This window comes from Mobula birostris, chromosome 26, assembly GCF_030028105.1.
Source record: "Mobula birostris isolate sMobBir1 chromosome 26, sMobBir1.hap1, whole genome shotgun sequence".
NCBI lineage: Eukaryota > Metazoa > Chordata > Chondrichthyes > Myliobatiformes > Myliobatidae > Mobula > Mobula birostris.
Window position 1 is genome coordinate 7,140,329 of NC_092395.1, and position 20,152 is coordinate 7,160,480.

At 43.6% G+C, this 20,152-nt stretch overlaps 1 protein-coding gene across 1 annotated transcript in view; it reads left to right on the plus strand.

Moving 5' to 3' along the window:
• Window positions 1-2,930: 2,930 nt before the first annotated feature.
• Window positions 2,931-20,152, plus strand: part of LOC140188093 (one cut domain family member 2-like) — a 135,862-nt gene continuing 118,640 nt past the window's right edge. The window contains exon 1 of the mRNA XM_072244046.1: window positions 2,931-3,951. Coding sequence (XP_072100147.1) covers window positions 2,931-3,951 — 1,021 coding nt within the window. The remainder of the gene's footprint in view (window positions 3,952-20,152) is intronic.

Genomic DNA, 20,152 nt, shown 5'->3' on the forward strand with positions numbered 1-20,152 from the left:
CAATACGGGGACAAGTTCATTAAAATCTCCTGCACAGGGGTGTAGGCGCCGCCGCTTCAGATGTGTCAGTCTATATCGACTCTGTAGTGATAGTACTCTATAAACACGCGGTATATTTTAGCTGTGAAACTGTTCCGTCAGTGGATTCGCTTACTGCAGCGGCCAGTAAACGCAGTTCAAAAGTTATGAAGCATTTTCAAAACCTTCGACCTGAGTATATTCAGAATCAAAGCATTCTCAGCTGGATTCTTGTAGTTCTTTATTTTGCAAATCCTCTGCAAGTCCCTTAATGCAACACTTTCATGCCGTTGGTTTCTCTGACTCCCCAAACACCCCTCTCTTTGCAGTTTCCCACTCGCAGGGTCAGTATTTTGTCCTCCACGGCCCAGCCTGGAGATCTTCATCAAATCATTTGCAAACGGCTACGAAGCCATCAAATATCAGGGTTAGATATCAAAATGTTCCAAATAATAATCAGAAGTGTTAAAAACATTTAGACTTTTAAAGAGACGCTTAGATGGGCTCATGAATGTGAGGAAATGGAAGGATATGGACACTGGACAGGAATAAGGGATTGGTTTAGTTAGCCATTCGATTAATAATTTATTTGATGCGGCACAACTTTGTGGGCCGAAGGGCCTGTTCCTGCTGTACTGTTCTGTATTTAAATCAGATTTAATATCACTGTCATATGTTTTGAAATTTGTTGTTTTGCGAAAAACTATATATTACACTATGAGTGAGTGGGGGAGTGTGTGTGTGTGTGTGGCTATGTGTGTTTGTGTGTGTGTGTGTGCGTGTGTGTGTGTGTGTTCGTGTCTGTGTGTGTGTGTGTGTGTGTGTGTGTGTGTGTGTTAATGTCTGTGTGCGTATAGTGCAAAAACTGAGCAAAAAAAGTGAGGTAATGCGATGGCGTTCATGAGTTGCTTCATAATCCGTTCAGAAATCTGATGGCGGAGGGGAAGAAGCTGTTCCTAAAACGTTGGGAGTGTGCCTTTAGGCTCCTGTACCTCCTCCCTGACGGTAGCAATGAGCAAAAAGCATGGGCAAAGCACAACCGTTTGGTCATTTGCAATGGGAATTGATAGGGGTGGTTATACACACAGATGACAGAACCATCGAAAGCAAATGCAAATTGCTGGTTTTAAGTTCTACCTCTCCCCTCGTTTAAATGTAAGTTAATTAATAGGCCCAAAGTAGTATGGTTTATTTGATTGGCATACTGCGGCGAAACTGAAGTGTTTTCTGATTCTGATCGGAGTGTTGCTTCCCTGTTGTTGTCATCTATCAATATGGCGATAAAATGTTGCTGATAACTTAATTCTCGAAAGGCTCCCCAGCGCCGAAGGTAGTTTTCGATAGAGAACCTAGGCTGCCAGCACTCTGTGACAGCAGAGGCTACTCTGGTTTGGAACGGTTGATTGAGACGGTGGGAGATCTCAGTATAAAAGAAATCTCGTATTAGCAAGTGGAGCAAAGTAACCGTGTGTGCTGAGCAGGGGCTGCGAATTATCCAACAATGGTTCTATAAACACACCGGCTTCAGTACCTCCGGCTGGAAATCTGAAGAAATTGGAAACATTATTTTTTTTATTTGGCAAATGATAGTGAAGTTTATTTAAAAGACGCTAAAATAGTCATAGTTCTTAGTTGGGCAGTGATCAGCATGTCTCAATTAAGACTCACCATATCTAAGTTACAGGTTTGATCTTCTGGCATTCTAGTCACATAGATAGGTAGATAGATAGATAGATAGAAGGTAGATAGATAAATAGAGGGACATGGATGGAAAGGTAGATGGATAATAGATAGATAGAAGATAGATAGATAGATAGATAGACAGATAGATAGATAGATAGATAGATAGATAGATAGAAAGATAGATAGATAACCAGATATACGGAAAAACCGGTAAATATTTCAAATGTTGGTAGTTTGTTTTCGTGAACAGAATTTTTGCAGAGTAGATTATGCGTCCTAGGTGAACGTGTCGCCTGCTATAATCCTCAGCCTTAAAGGCCTGATCTCGTGAAAGCGGGTCTAAAGAGCAAGCCTTCTCTCGATCGCTTTCAACGCAGCTCTCAATTATCCAGTGAATGTTTTAATTGACACACTGTACTTCATTCCAAAACGATTAAATTAGGATTAAAACTTATTCTTAACAGTTAATAGGCGATTTTAAATTATGTTTGATCTAATTAATCAAACGACTACAACATACCCGCAACGCCGCTTTCCATAACTATATCCTTGTCAATTGCATAGCTCATCTCAGGTATAAAGTTATCTGCTTGGACACAACCAAGTAAACCCTGTGCTCTGGTTAATTGAAAACACAAAGAGCCAGCAGCTGTATAAGGGGAGTTGGAAATAAACTATTGCAGTCTGTCATCAGACAGGAGTGTGGAAAGCAGCCTTGGATAATTTAGCACATACGTTGTTTGATCTGAACCTTCCGGGTTCTAGGTAAAAGTAGGGATAAGAGCAAGGCTCCGGAAGTCAGTAATGAGATGTGGGACTGGTGACGTCAAGGGTGGATGTGAGATTGCGCACCGACCCTCTGGCTCCCTCTCTCTCTCTCTCCAATCTGCAGCCGTTAAACATCAGCCCAAGGACCCGCTCATCAGTCAGAGAGGGCGAGCGGAGCGAGCCCATAGCATTGAATCCGAGACAGAGAGAGAGAGAGAGAGAGAGAGAGAGAGAGAGAGAGAAAGAGAGAGAGAGAGAGAGAGAGTGAAAGAGAGAGGGGGGGAGAGAGAGAGAGAGAGAGTGAAAGAGAGGGGGGGAGAAAGGGAGAGAGAAGAGAGAGAGAGAGAGAGAGAGAGAGAGAGAGAGAGAGTGAGAGAGAGAAAGGGAGAGAGAGAGGGGGACTGCAAAATGCTCGATCGAACGGATGAATAGCTATTGATGCCGATCCCGCTGCAGCGACCATGGAGCTTACAATGGACAATATTGGGAATATCCACGGCGTGACCCAAGCCAGCGACCTGATGAATAGTTCTCACAATCGCCAAGCTTCTCACCGGAGTCTCTCATCCCACGGCCGACCCGCGATGGTGTCCAGCATGGCTTCGATCCTGGAGGGAGGCGAGTACCGTCCGGATCACAGCCTGTCCGCTCCCCTGCACCCGGCCATGAGTATGTCCTGCGACAGCCCCCCCGGCATGAGCCTCAGCAGCACCTACACCACGCTGACGCCCCTCCAGCACCTGCCGCCCATCTCGACGGTGTCGGACAAATTCCACCACCCTCACCACCATCACCATCACCACCACCCGCACCAGAGGCTGGCCGGCAACGTGAGTGGTAGCTTCACCCTCATGAGAGACGAGAGGGGCTTGCCGTCCATGGGCAATCTCTACAGCCCCTACCACAAGGACATGGCGACGATGGGACAGCCGCTGTCCCCTCTCTCCAATGGACTGGGAACACTGCACAACTCTCAACAGTCCCTGGCCCCTTATGGCGGACACATGGCGAACGAGAAGATGCTCTCTCCAAATGGTTTCGACTCCCACGCCGCGATGCTCTCCAGGGGGGACGAGCATCTAACCCGGGGGCTGGCTGCTCCTGGAGCCGGGATGATGGCCCACCTCAACGGGATGCACCACCACAGCCACCACCACGGGCAGAGCAACGGCTCCATGCTCTCCTCCGAGCGCGACCGCCAGGCCTCCGTGTCCGGATCACAAGGCGGCACCTCCAGCCAGGTCGAGGAGATCAACACCAAGGAGGTGGCTCAGCGGATCACCGCCGAGCTCAAGCGCTACAGCATCCCCCAGGCCATTTTCGCACAGCGTATTCTGTGCCGGTCACAGGGCACTCTGTCGGATCTGCTGAGGAACCCCAAACCGTGGAGTAAGCTCAAATCCGGGCGGGAGACCTTCAGGAGGATGTGGAAGTGGCTTCAGGAACCCGAGTTCCAAAGAATGTCTGCACTGAGGCTCGCAGGTAGGACGAATAGTGCACGGGGGGGGGGGGGGGGTTCGGTCAATCGCTTTTAATGCCGATGCTAACACGACGCATATAATGCAAACTTAAAACACGCTAAATCATGCAACAAATCCGGGAAACTTTGTGCAGCACACTGAATACCTTTCCTTTGCGTAAAATGAAAGGAAATGCTTCACAGTGCATCCCGGTCTCTGTGCATCGATCCCCCTATATTTCTATTTCTTTGTCTGTTTGACATTGTGTGTGCTTGACACCCGCGCGCACGCCGTGTCTCCCTTATCCCATTCACACACGCTATTTACTAGAAGAAGGCTTTCCCCATTGCCCTCGTCCTCCCAACACCACCCCTCCCATCTCATGTTTAGCATATGTAAATACCGTGATAATTCTTTGCTGCGGAAACAGATAGAGAAGGGATCGCTGCTACCTGTGCCGTCACACAAGGACAGATTGTACCTAACCTCCCGCTCTTTCCGTGTATCAGTTCTCCCAGGGAGCCGTCTCTGCCCATTATACGACTCCTATTAATAAACACATTTGTTTTCGGCCGGCTACGTTTTCCGCACCGAATGAAAGGGGTCTGTGCCTTGTTTTATTGAAGTCTGGGTCTAAGAAACGGTAATGGCATTCCATCGTTGGCGCTGGTAGAAAATAACGAGGCATCTGAATGGGGCTGGTGTGTCAGCTTCACTATTAAAGAAAGGCTTTTAATATTAGATCTGATTTTTACCAATGCTACTTCCACAGTATTTGTACCAAGAACTAGTCCTCCTCATCCCCTTCTTTTTAAGTGAAGGGAATTCATCTTTTAATGGCCTTTTATAAATGAGTTGTGGGCCACCTAGTGTAATTAATGTGACAATGAATTCAGCGTGTCCGACAGTGCATTGGATTCTCATTCCCCCCCGCTCAAATTCCGCCGAGTCCTCTCAAGGCAGAGTGGCAGGACAGACACCTCCGGTAAAGCCCTGACCTCAGGTGCGCAATCCACAAGGAGCCACATACCCCACAATTCACCTGCCCCTTAATTAGGTGCGAATCGAGGCATCTTTTAGTTACAGTCGATGCGCTATTGAAAAGCAGTTAATGTATTGCAGTTTGCCATTGGTTTTACAAGGCTCTGATAAATAAAGATTTAAACTATCCTGAATTGGTTTTTTAAGTGTCTCTGGTGTTAAACTCAATCGAGCGTTTGTGTTTTATTTCACTTCCAAAATGTACCATGTGAACGTTCAGGCAATTAGCACAATTCAGTTAAACATTACTGGACGTGACAACGCAAACGCAATTAGAATGAAAACATTCAAATTAAGCATTTTTAAAATTAATACGTATTCTAGACTTTCAACGGCAATATATTAAAATTAGAATCAGGGTCAATATCACTGGCACGTCGGGAAATATGTTGCTTTGTGGCAGTAGTAAATTGCAATTCACAATTAAAAAGCTATATATTTGTCAGATAAATAAATATATAAAATAAACAAGTAGTGCAAAATGAAAGCAAAAATATAGTGAGGTAGTGTTCATGGTTTCATTGTCCATTCAGAAATCTGTTGGCGGAGGGGAAGAAGCTGCTTCTAGAACACCGACTGTGTGTCTTTTAACACTTCTAAAAAATCTAACATTTTTTAATTAATCCCTTAGTGCGGGTCTCTTTGAACTCGATATTTAAATCTAATGTAGAATAAACCATCGGCGCTAGAATATAACACGACCAATATTTTAAAATAGATGGTGTGCACTGCGGATAACATTTTTCTTTAACTGCTAGATTATAAGTACTGAGGGCTTTCTGTTCAGGATAAGTTCTTTGTTACCTCAGTTTCTATAACAGAACTGTAATCAGATGCGGGTTGCCTTGGGATCTAGGCTCATCCTAGACTGAAATAATTAATGTTTTGCTATTTTTGGTTGTGTAAATAAAAGAGGTTTGGGGGGGTATCGTGACAGTGCCCTCCGCGTGATATTGTGAGATAAACAGGGGGAAAAAAGTAGAAATAGCCAGAATTTTTCCACTAGGGTGAGACAGAATTGTCGTGTTTCAAACCACAAAATCAATAGCTTCGAATTACAATTCGGAATTCATCACAGTCAAAGAAATCGATTTTTAGGGTTGTTCAAATATTTTGAAATGGGTATAACACGACCAGATAATGTTACATATGAGACTGCATGGAGAAAAGAAAATTGCAAATGAACGCGTTGGGGTTGTTTCAAATATCCTGGATGTAATTGCATGTAAAGTAGCGATGATTGGGGCACCTTGGGGGACCAATGGGAGAGAGTGTGCGGTTTCATTGGGTTTACAAGGGAAAAGGGTGATACGCGAGAAAAGTCGTTGCAGGAAGCTTTCGCAGGGTCCCAAAAGCCCGCTTGATACGTCTCCGCGTTTGTCTGTATCGGATCCGCTTTCACCTGTCCAGCGGTAATGAAGGTATAGTTTTCAGTAAATGTCCCACATCAATTACACAGAGTGCTAACAGCGTCAATTCCCGTCAATTTTCTAGTATCTAAACCACCCTACGATTTGTACACAACATTCTCGGTAGCACGAGGTGTCTGCGTATTAGGTTCCATTGCTGCTATGATAATTACAATCCTGCTCGTCCTGTCGGCGATTAGCTTCCCACAGTGGGGTAAAGCTATGTCCATTCATACAGGCAGCACCATCAGCAATTCACGTGGCTACACTTCACCTCCGACAGACTCCCCAATGACAGGCGGGAAAAAATCTGCAATCGATACTTTATATTTGTGAAGTACACCCAGAAGAGGTTCATTGTTGCCATTTCCTGGACGATTTAGGGATGAGGCGGGATCCATTTTACGATACTCGAATTTTCGGTACGACCAGCCAACTCTTTATTTAAAGTGAGATACAGCACGGTAACAGGTCCTCCGCGCCGCCCAAATAATCCACTTAATCAACTAATTTGTAATGTGGGAGGAAACCCACGTAGTCACGGGGAGAAAGTACAAACTTCTTGCAGGCAGCGGCAGTAACCGAACCCAGGTCACTATCGCTACAAAGTAACGTGCTAACCGCTACGCTGCCATGCTGCCCGTTGTTTAATGAAACCCCCATTCATATCGGAGTGTCCTACTTTAATGAACACACTGAGCACTGAAATGGCGAATACATAAGTAACATAACCTAACATATTTTAACCCCCTTTCCTGTACCGCGTCTGTGGGCTGCAGATTAACAATCAATTATTTAAAGGGTTTTAACATAACTCTGGGGTGGATCCCTACTCTGGTGGACATGCGAAATTCTGCAGCGGGTGGAAATCCAGAGCAACACACTCAGAATGCGGAGAAACTCAGCAGGTCAGGCGGCATCTATGTTGATGTTCCTGGCCAAGACTCTTCGCCAGGACCGTTGGCTGTTTATTAATTTCCATAGATGCTGTCTGACTTGCCGAGTTCCTCCAGAATTTTGTATCCATACTTTGGTGGCGATCTTGGTATAATTTGGGAACGAAGCTGAGCTGGCTTGCGTTTTGTAAAGTTTGTAATCCACATTATTTGGAGCCTTCCCAGAGGAATTGTTTGAAAGTTTAACAGTTTACTGTTTACTCGAAAAGTATACTCGTATTCTAAATAGGGATTGGCAAAAATTGGACATTCTTTAACCTGCCCCATCAATTAGTGACATATTAATTCAAGTCTCAGTCCCACATACAGTCGTACACGTACTACGTACCATAGTAATTATAATTATTAACCGCACCCAACCGGAATCATTCTATGCTTTCTTAAATGAAAATCTTACGAAGCAATTCCAGGGGCATTTGCAAATGTGCAACTTTCCATAGCAGGGTGCATTCATGTGTGGATATATGGATATGAACGTGAATACGTGGATCCCGGATCGGCCTCTACAATCACCCGAACGCCCACCCATAGACAGCCCCTTAGGAGATCATACTCGACTCCAGAGATCACACTATGACGGTTACTAACGAAAATGAATCAAATATATTTCACCTGTGGGCACCCAGTTCACATAGTTAGATCTTTGAACGCAGAGCAGTGCAGCATAGGCACAATGTTGTGCCGAACCCAAAAAAAAATTAGTACTCAAACAGCTAACTTCTGCGTACGCAATATCCATACTCTTCCACATTCCTCACATTCACGTGCCTACCGAAATGTATCTTAAAGTCTCTAACGCGTCTGCCTCCAGCACCAACCCAGACCGCGCAGTCCAGGCACCCGCCACTCTCTGCGTAAAAAAAACTTGCTCCACACATCTCCTTTGCAATTACTCGCTTTCATCTTCCTCTGATATTAGACATTTCACCACTTGGGAAAAGATAGCGTCTGTATACTGTATCTAAATATTTATTTGGACACAATAACAATTGGGTGTCTATAAAGAAAACACGTGAGAGGTAAGTTTTCAGTGTGCGCGCTGCAGGGGCGGTGGTAGGGACAGATACATTAGGGACATGTAACCAACTCGTACGCAGGCACATGGATGATAGAAAAAAATGGAGAGCCGGGGAAGAAGGAAGGGTTAGATTGATCTTACTGTAGGTTAAAAGATCGGCACAACATCGTGGGCCGAAGGTCTGTACTTGCTGTAAAGTTCTGCGCTCTATACTGCTCTATTATTAAATGTCTTTGCAGACTAAAAAGATAGAACAGTATTCACAGCATAATGTTCCTGGCGTGAGAAAATGAATTAGAATCAGTATTAAAGTCAGGTTTAATTTCACTGACATATGTCATCTTGTTTTACGGGAGCAGTACATAATAAAAATACTATAAATTATAATTATATATAAAAATAAAGTTAAATTACATAAGTAGTTCAAAAACAGAGCAAACCAGAAGTAAAAAGTAGTCAACAGGAATTCTGCAGATGCTGGAAATTCAAGCAACACACATCAAAGTTGCTGGTGAACGCAGCAGGCCAGGCAGCCTCTCTAGGAAGAGGTGCAGTCGACGTTTCAGGCCGAGACCCTTCGTCAGGGTCAGAGACGAAGGGTCTCGGCCTGAAACGTCGACTGCACCTCTTCCTAGAGATGCTGCCTGGCCTGCTGCGTTCACCAGCAACTTTGATGTGTGTTGCAGTAAAAAGTAGTGAGTGCTTGGGTTCATTGTCCATTCAGAAATCTGCCGGCCGCGTGGAAGAATGCTGGTGTTACGGAGGCGAGAACGGGGGGGGGGGCGGTTAGGTAAGGGTGGGGAGCCGAGTTTGTGCCAGTACTGAGCACACAGCAGCCCTTCCATGCGCCGGGGAAACACGCTCTGCTCTCCAACGCGATCCAGCGCTTGCTACCCACATCACCTCGACGGTGGAGGTTTTCTGCCGCACGTTACTATTGTTCCAGTTAACGAAATCAAAATGGGGTGCTGACAGCAGCTTGCCTGGGTTGTGAAAACAGGGAGCCACATGTTCCATGCGACAGGGGGTCATCGGGGCACAGGACACGACGGGCAGCCGGGATGATGTTTGGGAGCGCAGCTTTATTCCACTGAGAAATGGGGTTGGAGTCCCCAAAATAACCTGTTCAATAAATCGCCACAGATGCTTCTGCAGAGAGTGAAACTATATCGATTGACAGTGATGGTCGCAACAGCCATGAGGGGAAGCAGACCATTCACCAGGGTACGGACATGACCATCACACTCACACTCTCTCTCTCTCTTACACACACACACACACACACACACACACACTATCTCTCTCTCTCTCACACACACACACACAATCTCTCTCTCTCTTACACACACACTCTCTCTCTCTTTCTCTCTCACGCACACACACAATCTCTTTCTCTCTTACACACACACACTCTCACACACACACACTCTCTTACACACACTCTCTCTCACACACACACACACTCTCACGCACACACACTCACACACACTCTCTCTCTTACACACTCTCTCTCTCACACACACACACTCTCACGCACACACACACACTCTTTCTCTCTTACACACACACACTCTCTCTCTCACACGCACACTCACACACACACACACACACACACACACACACACACACACACACATAGATGGCATACGCACTTTTTCACACTCACGCAGACACACACAGACGCAAACACACCGACGGACTTACATACACACCAAGTCATACATAAACACACATATACTGTGTAAACACACACAGACGCCAAGACACACACACACACACACACACACACACAAACCCGGACACAAAAAGAATCACTCAGCTTTTCGATTGCTCGTCTACGATTGATGAACTTTCACTGGTAGTTAAAAAGAGAATGGATCAATAACTATTTTTGTCATTCTCTCTGTCATTGCTTGTGGCATCTCACTGACTCGAGCGTTTTATGGTAAAGCAAAGCATTTCTGGTGAACGGTGAAGCCGGAGGACGGCGAATGGAGAGATGAGTCAGGAAAATCAGCGACAGAAATGCCCCAATTTACATACAAACCCTAAAGAACCGTGTCTGTCTGAGCTTTCGCACTTTCTGCATTAGTATGCATTATGTACTGACCTGTTTATATGTACTTCACGCATACACTGTGCAAGAAAGTGCATGCATTTGTTATATCGATGGGGAGTTAAGAAAAGCAGTAATGTGCTTTACTGTAAAAAACGTTTAATGCTTTGCCGAGTAAAGGAAGCGCCTTCAATATTTAGAGCACTGTCCACACTTCATGCGATTTTTGGTTTATTACTTGTCACGATGTCAGACGATCCTTCTCCGGGAATAATACGAATATGTATAGAATTATTTGGGAGCATTCACGGCGCGCAGTTCAGCGGGAACACTAAACCCCTTGTCGTAACGCGTGGCGAGCTGCTGAGAGAATCTCGGATAGATATAGGACTGTTTATGTGAACTTTGAGTGATACTGGAATCTTTAATTAATGGAATTCTTATCAAAAAGCTGCTGGGGAAACGGTGGAATTCTTCTCAAAGGTCGCTACTGTGAGATATCGGCTATCTCGTTGTAATTTGCAGAAATTTGAAGGAATCGAAGGGATGTCGGGATGGTGCGGAACGAAAGTTAAAGAGTAACAGTGTGGAGGAGATACAATTGAGGTTTCAAAGGAGGTGTTCTGCGCCAGGAATAGTGCAAGGGCTCACCCCCTCCCCTGACACACACACACGGCCGCCACACATATTCATATACAGGGGGGAGAGGTGGGGGGAGGTACGGTGAGAGAAAGAGAGAGACAGAGAGAGAGAGAGAGAGAGAGAGAGAGAGAGAGAGAGAGAGAGAGAGAGAGAGATTCTGAACTGAATCTGGTGGATGTGATAACGATTCGTGAGAATGTGAGCACTGCCACAGCCCGAACAGACAAAGACCTTTGTGTGTGTGTGTGTGTGTGTTGGTGTTTATAACAAACTGGAATACACAGGGAGCAAGTAATTTCCTCTAAGGAAATATTTCTGTAAATAAATGCTATTAATTATTAGTAAAATTCGGCGGACGCGGGCGTTAGTAACCGACCTGAACATGCAAGGTTTGAATATAATGCTGTCGCTGGTAATTCTAAAATAACTGATATTTTACAGGGTGAGAGGTACAGTTTAAAACGCTGAGAATGTCGTCGCCGTCATAAGGCAGCGGTGTATTTATTTCTTGGCTTGGGTCGTGGGTAATATTCAGAGATGAAGGCATTGACTATTGATTCCTTCAAGAACTGAAGAGAATCCTGTACCGATACTCAGATGCTGTATTTAAGAATACATTTTTAAATAATTCATATTATGGGCGCATAAACAGAGCATTGATATTGACTAGGAACCCTATCATTGTTGTTCATTTTAACTCGAAGTATTCGAGAGTTTCAGAATCGGTTTAATATCACTGACATTTGTCGTGAAAATATATTACAAAGGGCAGCTATACGGCTGAGTATTATAACTATTATGATATCAACTGTAATAATATTTGCAATGTTGTTGACATGTAGATTGCAACGAATAGAAATGATGTCAAATTCATTTGGTCATTTACGTTGAAAAACAAGATAGTAAATTCTAATCACTAACCAGACGGAAGTTTTAAACAAAGCTGCAATAAAATTATTAAACATTAGTATCCCATTTGACTTTGTAAACCCAAACAGGAAAACAAAACGCGTGAAGTTATTAAAATCCGATTACGGAAACTCCCCATTGCTCGCACATCTTTGTTATATTCGCAGAGTGGATGTGATCTTTGAATACATGAAAAATGCGCTGCCTGCATGTGTGTGTGTGTGTGTGTGTGTGTGTGTGTATGTGGTGTGTGTGTGTGTGTGTGGTGTGTGTGTGTGTGTGTGTGTGTGGTGTGTGTGTGTGTATGTTCCTGTGTGTCTGCGTGCATATTTGTGTGTATGGATGTAAGTTTGTGTTTGCATGTATGTATGTATGTGTTTGTGTTTGCATGTATGTGTGTGTGCGTGTGTGTATTTGTTAACGTGTGAATGAGTGCGTGTGTGTCTGTGTGTATGCGTTTGCGTATGTGTATGTGTGTGTGAGAGAAAGAAAGATTGTGAGTGAGTGAGTGTGTGTGTGTGTGTGTGTATGAGAGAGAGAGAGAGAGAGAGAGAGAGAGAGAGAGAGAGTGTGTATACAGCTCACAGATAGTGCCCCGGTATTACTGGATGATATTCCCCAATCCGCTGTCCACAGGCGAGCCTTCTGGTGACAGTTTCTGCAGTTATGTCGAATTTTCTCCACATTAGCATTTAGATTTAAGACCAAATTGCACCGACCGACAAAATAATGAATCTCCCTGCTGTCTGAGTTACAGCTTCATCTCCGAACCATTACAACTAAAAATATATTAAGGAATTAACCAGCACCTCCACCCATTGACACACCCACAACCATAAAGCACTTTATGTACATACGATTAATCCGTGTGTATAAACTAATCTTAAGTATTTATACGGCCGCACTCAATGGTTACTTTACACAGCGTTTTATAGGATTGCATTTGCATTTATATTTGTTGTGTTTTTTTTCAAAGTTGCATCGGATCCGGAGTAATAACCATTTTGTTCTCCTTTACACCCGCGTAATGAAGAATGTCAATAAACAACCTTGAATGGAATAGAAATAAGAATACTTCCCATTGCCTCAACTGCATCTTGTTTTTTTATTATTATTATTTACAAACCGTTTGCTGTTGTTTTCAAGAGGAGAGGAGCGTAAAACCACGGGGAGATTTTCCGAAGTATTCTTTTGTTGCGGCGTGTTACCCGAGTGTCAGAATCGGGTGACTCAGAAGCCGTGAAAGTACCCCAATAAACCCGGAGAGGCCGCTGTTCTCCCTCCCCTACTCCCCCAAAGGTTATCGCTCCTAAGCACGCCGAACATTGGATGAACTGCCCCCGCCCCCGCCCATTTCACCAGGTCGCTCGCAGTACGGTGGGCAGCGAAGCATATCGAGACAACTGATTATATGAGCAGGAAGGGTCCCGGCTCGCAACGTCGACTCTTTCCTCTTTCCCACAGATGCTGCCTGACCTGCTCAGTTCCTCCGGAATTTCGTGTGTGTTTCTCTGGATTTCCAGCATCTGCAGAATCTCCCGTGTTTATAACTGAGTATATGAACTGCGTTCTGACTAGTTTTAACCGCAGGACTTGGAATTCGGTAACTAGGATGTACGTCGGACCTTTGTACACTGCACCCAGCCCATCCCACAAACATCGACGTTGTTCCTGAGATGCCCAAGTTAAACAGACCTAAGGTTAAACCTTGTCCACTCTGCTCTCCCATCAATCCTTTTTCTCCAGCCCTTTACCTTCCCCACCCACTTGGCTTCACCTATTACCTTCTAGCTAATCCTCTTTCCCCTCACCCTCCTCCACCCAGTTTTTTTTTATTCTTGCGTCTTTCCCCTTCTTTTCCTGTCCTACTGAAGGGTCTCGGCCCCAGACGCCGACTGTTTATTCATTTCCATAGCTGCCGCCTGAACTGCTGAGTTCCCCCAGTATTTTGTGTGCGGCCCTAACTTATCCCAGTAGATATTCTCAGTATACGACAGCCAATCTGTACCTAACTAGCGCACAACCCCCATAGCAATGTCCATTATAACAATTCAAGACTTCGCTGTAAACAAGGGGTTCCCAACCTGGGGTCCACAGACCCCCTCCCCCGCCCCCGGTTAATGGTGGAGGTCCACAGCATAAAAAAGTTGGGTACACCCGCTGCAACCACAAGGATAATCAGATAAATAAATGGTCGCATTTATTGCGGTGCACGCGCCGAGCCAAACAAAATAAAAGTTCCAAGTAAATTTATTATCAAAGTACATATACGTCACCATATACACCCCTGAGATTCATTTTCTTACGGGCATACTCAATAAACCTATGATAGAATAATAACCAAAATAGAATCAACGAAAGACCGCTCCACATTGGGCGTCAAACCAGTGTGTAAAATAGAACAAACTGTATCGAGAACATGAGATGAAGAGCCCTGAAAGTGAGCCCATTTGGTTGTGGGAACATTTCGAAGATGGACCAAGTGAAGGTGAGTGAAGTTATCCCCTCTGGTTCAAAAGCCTGGTGGTTAACTGTTGCTAAAGCATGTCCTCCAGAAGGGCAAAAAACAGGAATTCTGCAGATGCTGGAAATTCAAGCAACACACGTCAAATTTGCTGGTGAACGCAGCAGGCCAGGCAGCATCTCTAGGAAGAGGTACAGTCGACGTTTCAGGCCGAGACCCTTCGTCAGGACTAACTCAGTCTCGGCCTGAGACGTCGACTTTACCTCTTCCTAGAGATGCAGCCTGGCCTGCTGCGTTCACCAGCAACTTTGATGTGTGATGCTCCTCCAGAAGGGTCTCAGACCGAAACGTCGTGTATTCATTTGCATAGACGCTGCCTGACCTGCCGAGTTCCTCCAGCGTTTTGTGATTGTGTTATAATGAAAGTAGAACTCTGTTAATGAAGCAAGAATTATGCGTTATCCTGTTTCTTTCCGTCATGCAGTGTAAATCTCGCGGATCCAACCCTGAGCGGAGCTTTATGTACTTGCATACACCCTCTCTATAGAGGGAGAATTTAACTGGAGCATCAGTATTTATGATGTCGCCCTTATTAAGAGCAGCCAATCAGACTTCATCTAAATACAGGAGCAATCAATTAGTTCTCGGGCAGACGTCTCTTGTGAAGGAATCGTCTCCATTATCCAGCGCGGCTCCGTGCATGCTTCGACTTCCGCCTGTAACTCATTGGCGTCGATTTTTTAAAAAATCCCTTGTAGCCACGAGTGAAACCAACATTTGGGTTCCATTCTGCACTTCCCTCTCGAGAGAAGGTTGCATTAAAACCAGACAGCCACTCACGTCTCACTCCCAAGGTCGAGACGAATTTCAAAGACTCGTTTTCTCAATATTACCTTTTGCTTATTTATTGTTATTATTCTATTTGTACAATTTGTCTTTTTTTTGCACACCGGTTGTTTGTCCGTCTGTGTGTGTAATTTTTCATTGATTCTGTTATATTTCTTTGTTCCATTGTGAATGCCTGCAAGAATTTTTAAAAAAATTAATGAGACACAGAACGGATAGGCGCTTCTGGCTCTATGCTCCGATTTAATCCGAGCCTAATCACGGGACAATTTACAATGACCAATTAACCTACCAACCAGTATGTCTTTGGACTGTGGGAGGAAGCCGGAGCGCCCGGAGGAGACGCCCGCGGCTACGGAGAGAGCGTACAAACTCCTTACAGACGGTGACGGGAATTGAACCCGGTCGCCTGTACTGTAACGTGTCGTGCTAACCACGACGCTACCGTTCCGCCCCTAGTGAATCTCAGTGTAGTATATGATGGCAAAAACTTACTTAGATAATACATTTACTTTGAACTTTGAACTCAGCCTCAAACCGAAACACCGTGGACAATGCCCTTTGAACCAAATACTGCAGAGGGAAGCAACGACGTATAAGTAACCCCTAATGTGCATTGAAAATATAGTTTCTCTCTGATACTGGACGATATTTAATTGCTCCTCAGGCCGAGTTACTAAAGATGCAAAATATCAATTCCAAAACGAGTGTGCAGTTCCTGTATCAGAAAGAGGAACGTTACATCTTAAATTGATTTGTAATTACAACTCAAACCCCGGGCCGATGTCCAATTCTTTTAGTTTGGGGTGAGGATTTGTCAGTGGTCAAGAATTCAAAACTAACTCTCACAACCGGAACTCACTGAATTATTCCATGAGCCGGTTACCGATTCAAGGGACCTGGCTGCGTTGAATCGGGTAAATAAACGAATTGGCCGGTTCGCGGAAGGCGAGGATACTCGGAGCCCAGGTAAGCAAGGAGCGAGTGAAGGGGGATCGGCTATTGGCACGCCTGGGCTCGGAGCACATGGTATTCTGTGAACTTCCCACAGGCGTTTGAAAATCTTTATAGCAGGACGAATGATTATTAGAATTAAAATACTTTGTACCATCTTTTATTCCATATTTCACATACTTTCACATTATATTTCCAGTTGGAGAGAGAGACAGAGAGGGTGGGGCGTTTATAAATCTTCATAGAATGACCAATTAATTATAAGAATTAAAATGTAATCTTTAATTCCATATTTCACATAATTTTGCATATTTCCAGTTGGAGAGAGAGAAGAAAGAGAGGGGTGTGAGAGAGAGACTGGGGGTGGGGGAGAGGGTGTTTATAAATCTTTATAGGACCAATGCAACATTATAATTAAAATGTAATACTTTATACCAGCTTTTATTCCATATTTCATATAATTTCGCATTCCATTTCCAGTTGGGGAGAGAGAGAGAGAGCGAGAGAGTGGGGGGGGGGGTTATAAATCTTTATAGGACCAATGCAACATTATAATTAAAATGTAATACTTTATACCAGCTTTTATTTCATATTTCATTATAATTTCGCATTCCATTTCCAGTTGGGGAGAGAGAGAGAGAGAGTGTGTGTGTGTGTGGGGGGGGGGTTATAAATCTTTATAGAAAGACGAATGATTTTTTTTAAAAAGAATTGAATGTAATATTTGATTATATCCTTTATTCCACATTTCACATCATTTCACATTATATTTCCAGCTTGGGTGGGGAGGGAGAGAAAGAGGGAGCGAGAGGTTGCCGCTTGTATCCAGATCTTTGGGTTTGTTATTAAAAATGCGGCAGTGTGGAGCGTTCTCAGTCTGTGAAATCTCTACAAACAACAATGGAACCCTATTTGTTCAATGTCAACAGACGAACAGACTCTCAGCGCAGTAGGTACAATGAACTGTATATATTTTGACATTGCTATTAACAAGGGTCCTGATTCCAAACTGTCACATCCAGTGCACTTTGGTTGAAATATTCTATTTTACTCTTTCACTGTATTTAAGAAAATTATTTCTAAATAATTGCAATCAACCTGTATAAAATGTGAAAATATCTCAAACCCGTTTTAAAAAGTACGACCGTGAATGTAGCCAGCGTACACAAGGCGACATCTTCTAGCGGCTAAGAGTTGGCCCGGAATGAATCCATAAATCCAGTGAGAAAAAATAAAGTGATTTAAAAATTCATATCAGGTAGAATTCTGAAGTGAAACATGTAAATATTTTGGTAGTTTATCTCATATTACTGAAGACAGCAAAACTTATTTTGAATTATTTATCACATCAATTTGGCCAATGGATTACATTAAAACAACTTCGTTCATTTGAATAGAAGATAACCAGAAACAATGCAATAATCCGCGACATCTTTACTTATATATAGCTATTTTTGATCGTCGGTTTCGTTACAAATTTCATTGAAATGCAACGTTATTCAGTTGTAATTTTCAGGAATTTTAATTTAATTTAAGTAGATAATTTCATTTTTTTAAAGAATTTAAATCGGCCAAAATATTCTTTGATTTAGATAAAATTATCAGCGTTAGACAGAATTGTGTCGCTCTACATTATCGGTAACTCCCGCTGATTTTGCAACGGCCAAGACATTTGTTTCAATTTAAAGTACACATTTTCCAGCTTTGAAATTATTTCTGTTAATGTCACTGATTACCTGGTCCGAATCATATTTTGGGCTTTACTCAAAACTGGGTTACTCTGTAATGTCAAAGCTCTATTAATTATGCTAATTCCTGGGTGGTAGCTTAAGGCGACGAATGGATATTCTGGGGAGAGGGGCTTTGCTATAATATTCTGCTCTGCCGGGGTCCCTTTTACACCGCGGGTCTCTCTCCGGGGCTCCGGTAAACTTACTCCCGCCTCAGTGGCACAACGGCTCCCCCTACTGACCAAGCACGATGTTTGCGCATCCTCCGGGTTACCTTCTGTTTACCAATTCGAGTTACATCCCCGTAGAGTTACATCTCCACTAAGACCAACACTGACCGTTTCCTCCTGGATTTTTAGATTTCACCACAGAAGGACCAATATGACTTTTACCTTTCAGCCAAATAAGAATACAAATAAAACATTATTGAGAAGCAAACATTTAACTGTCTCTATCAATGAAGATTTCCCAACAGGAGTTTGTCAAAATAATCGAATTCTCGATGCTTGGAAGACAGCCGACACGGTGCTTCTATATTAGGTTACAATGCAGGCTTGCAGTTGACTTCATAACAAAAGAGCTACAAAAATTTTTTAATATATTATGCAAAAAAGATTAACTTCGGTAGAACATAAGATCTGTAAGTGCAACGTGTGCTCCACCCTGATGGGAGTGGGACGAACGGTTCATAAACAGGGTGGGTGGGATCCTTCATGATGGTCCTTAATGGGGCGGCTGGCCCACTGACATACAAAACTGTGCAAACGTCTTAGGCACACACACACACACACACACACACACACACACACACACACATATATATACAGTAGCTAGGGTGCCTAAGAGTTTTGCACAGTACTGTATTTGTCAACATGAAGCGGAGAGCGAATTTGGAAATTTGGCGGGAACAAAGAATGTTAAGAATAGTGAGAGTGTGGGACAGGTGGTAGAGAAACTGAACCAAGGGCAGAGGTAGCATGGGTACAGACACAGACAGTCATGAGACACCAGGCAATGTCATTTGATTCCAAGCAATTGGTTTATTGATCAATATAGAATATCTCTCTCTGGTTTCTGCTCCCTTTCCTCTCCCTTCCCCTTTTTCCAACCATGACTCCCCGCTCCCTGTCCCCTTCCCACTCCCAGTCCACAATAGAGACCCACATCAGAATCAGGTTTATCATCACTCTCATATATCATGATTTTGCTTTGTAAAAACAGTGCAGTGCACCATTTAAGCATACTATAAATTACAACAGGAAGTATTCATTTCACTACCTCGATGTACTGGAAAGACCTGTGTGGATGGCACACAAACAAAAGCTTTTCACTGTGTTCTGACATACGTTGTGAAATTTGTTTTCTTGCAGCAACAGTACAGTGTAATACTATAAATTACAGCAAAAATATATATGAAAAATTAAATAAGTAGCGCAAAAGTGAGCAAAAATAATGATGTAGTGTTCATGGGTTCTTGTCCATTCAGAAATCTGATGCTGGAAGGGAAAAACCAGTTCCTGAAAAAGAATGATAACCAGTAGTTCCTCATTTAAGGGAAGAATATCAGTAACACAAGAGTTTCTGCAGATGCTGGAAATCCAGAGCAACACACGCAAAATGCTGGAGGAGCTCATTAGGTCAGGCAGCATCTATGGAGTGTAGTGACTAGCACAACACTTTATAGCACCAGCGACTCAGGTTCAAATACTGCCGCCGCCTGTAAGGAGTTTGTACATTTTCCCCGGGAACCACTTGGATTTCCTATGGGTGCTCTGGTTTCTTTCCCAGTCCAAAGACCTATTGGTTAGTAGGTTAATGGTCATTGTAAGTTGTCCTGTGATTAGGCTACAGTTAAGTCGTATGATTGCAGGGTGGCACAGCTCAAAGTGTTAAAAAGACCTGTTTCATGCTGTATCCCAATAAATCAATAAACAATCAATGTTTCAGGCTGATACCGGAGACAATGAGGGGTCTTGACCTGAAATGAGAACAGTTTATTTCTCTCCAACAATATTAGTAATAGCCTTCGTTAGTGGTAAGATGGGAAATTCAGGATCCTGGAACATCTCTGTCTGTAAATTTCAACTGCTAGTTCAGAAAAAAATGGAATTGTTTTCTGAAAAAATACAATGAAAAGAGTAACCACAATAGTTACTTGCTGAGAGCAAGCATTTTTATTTCTTTTCAGATAGACCAGG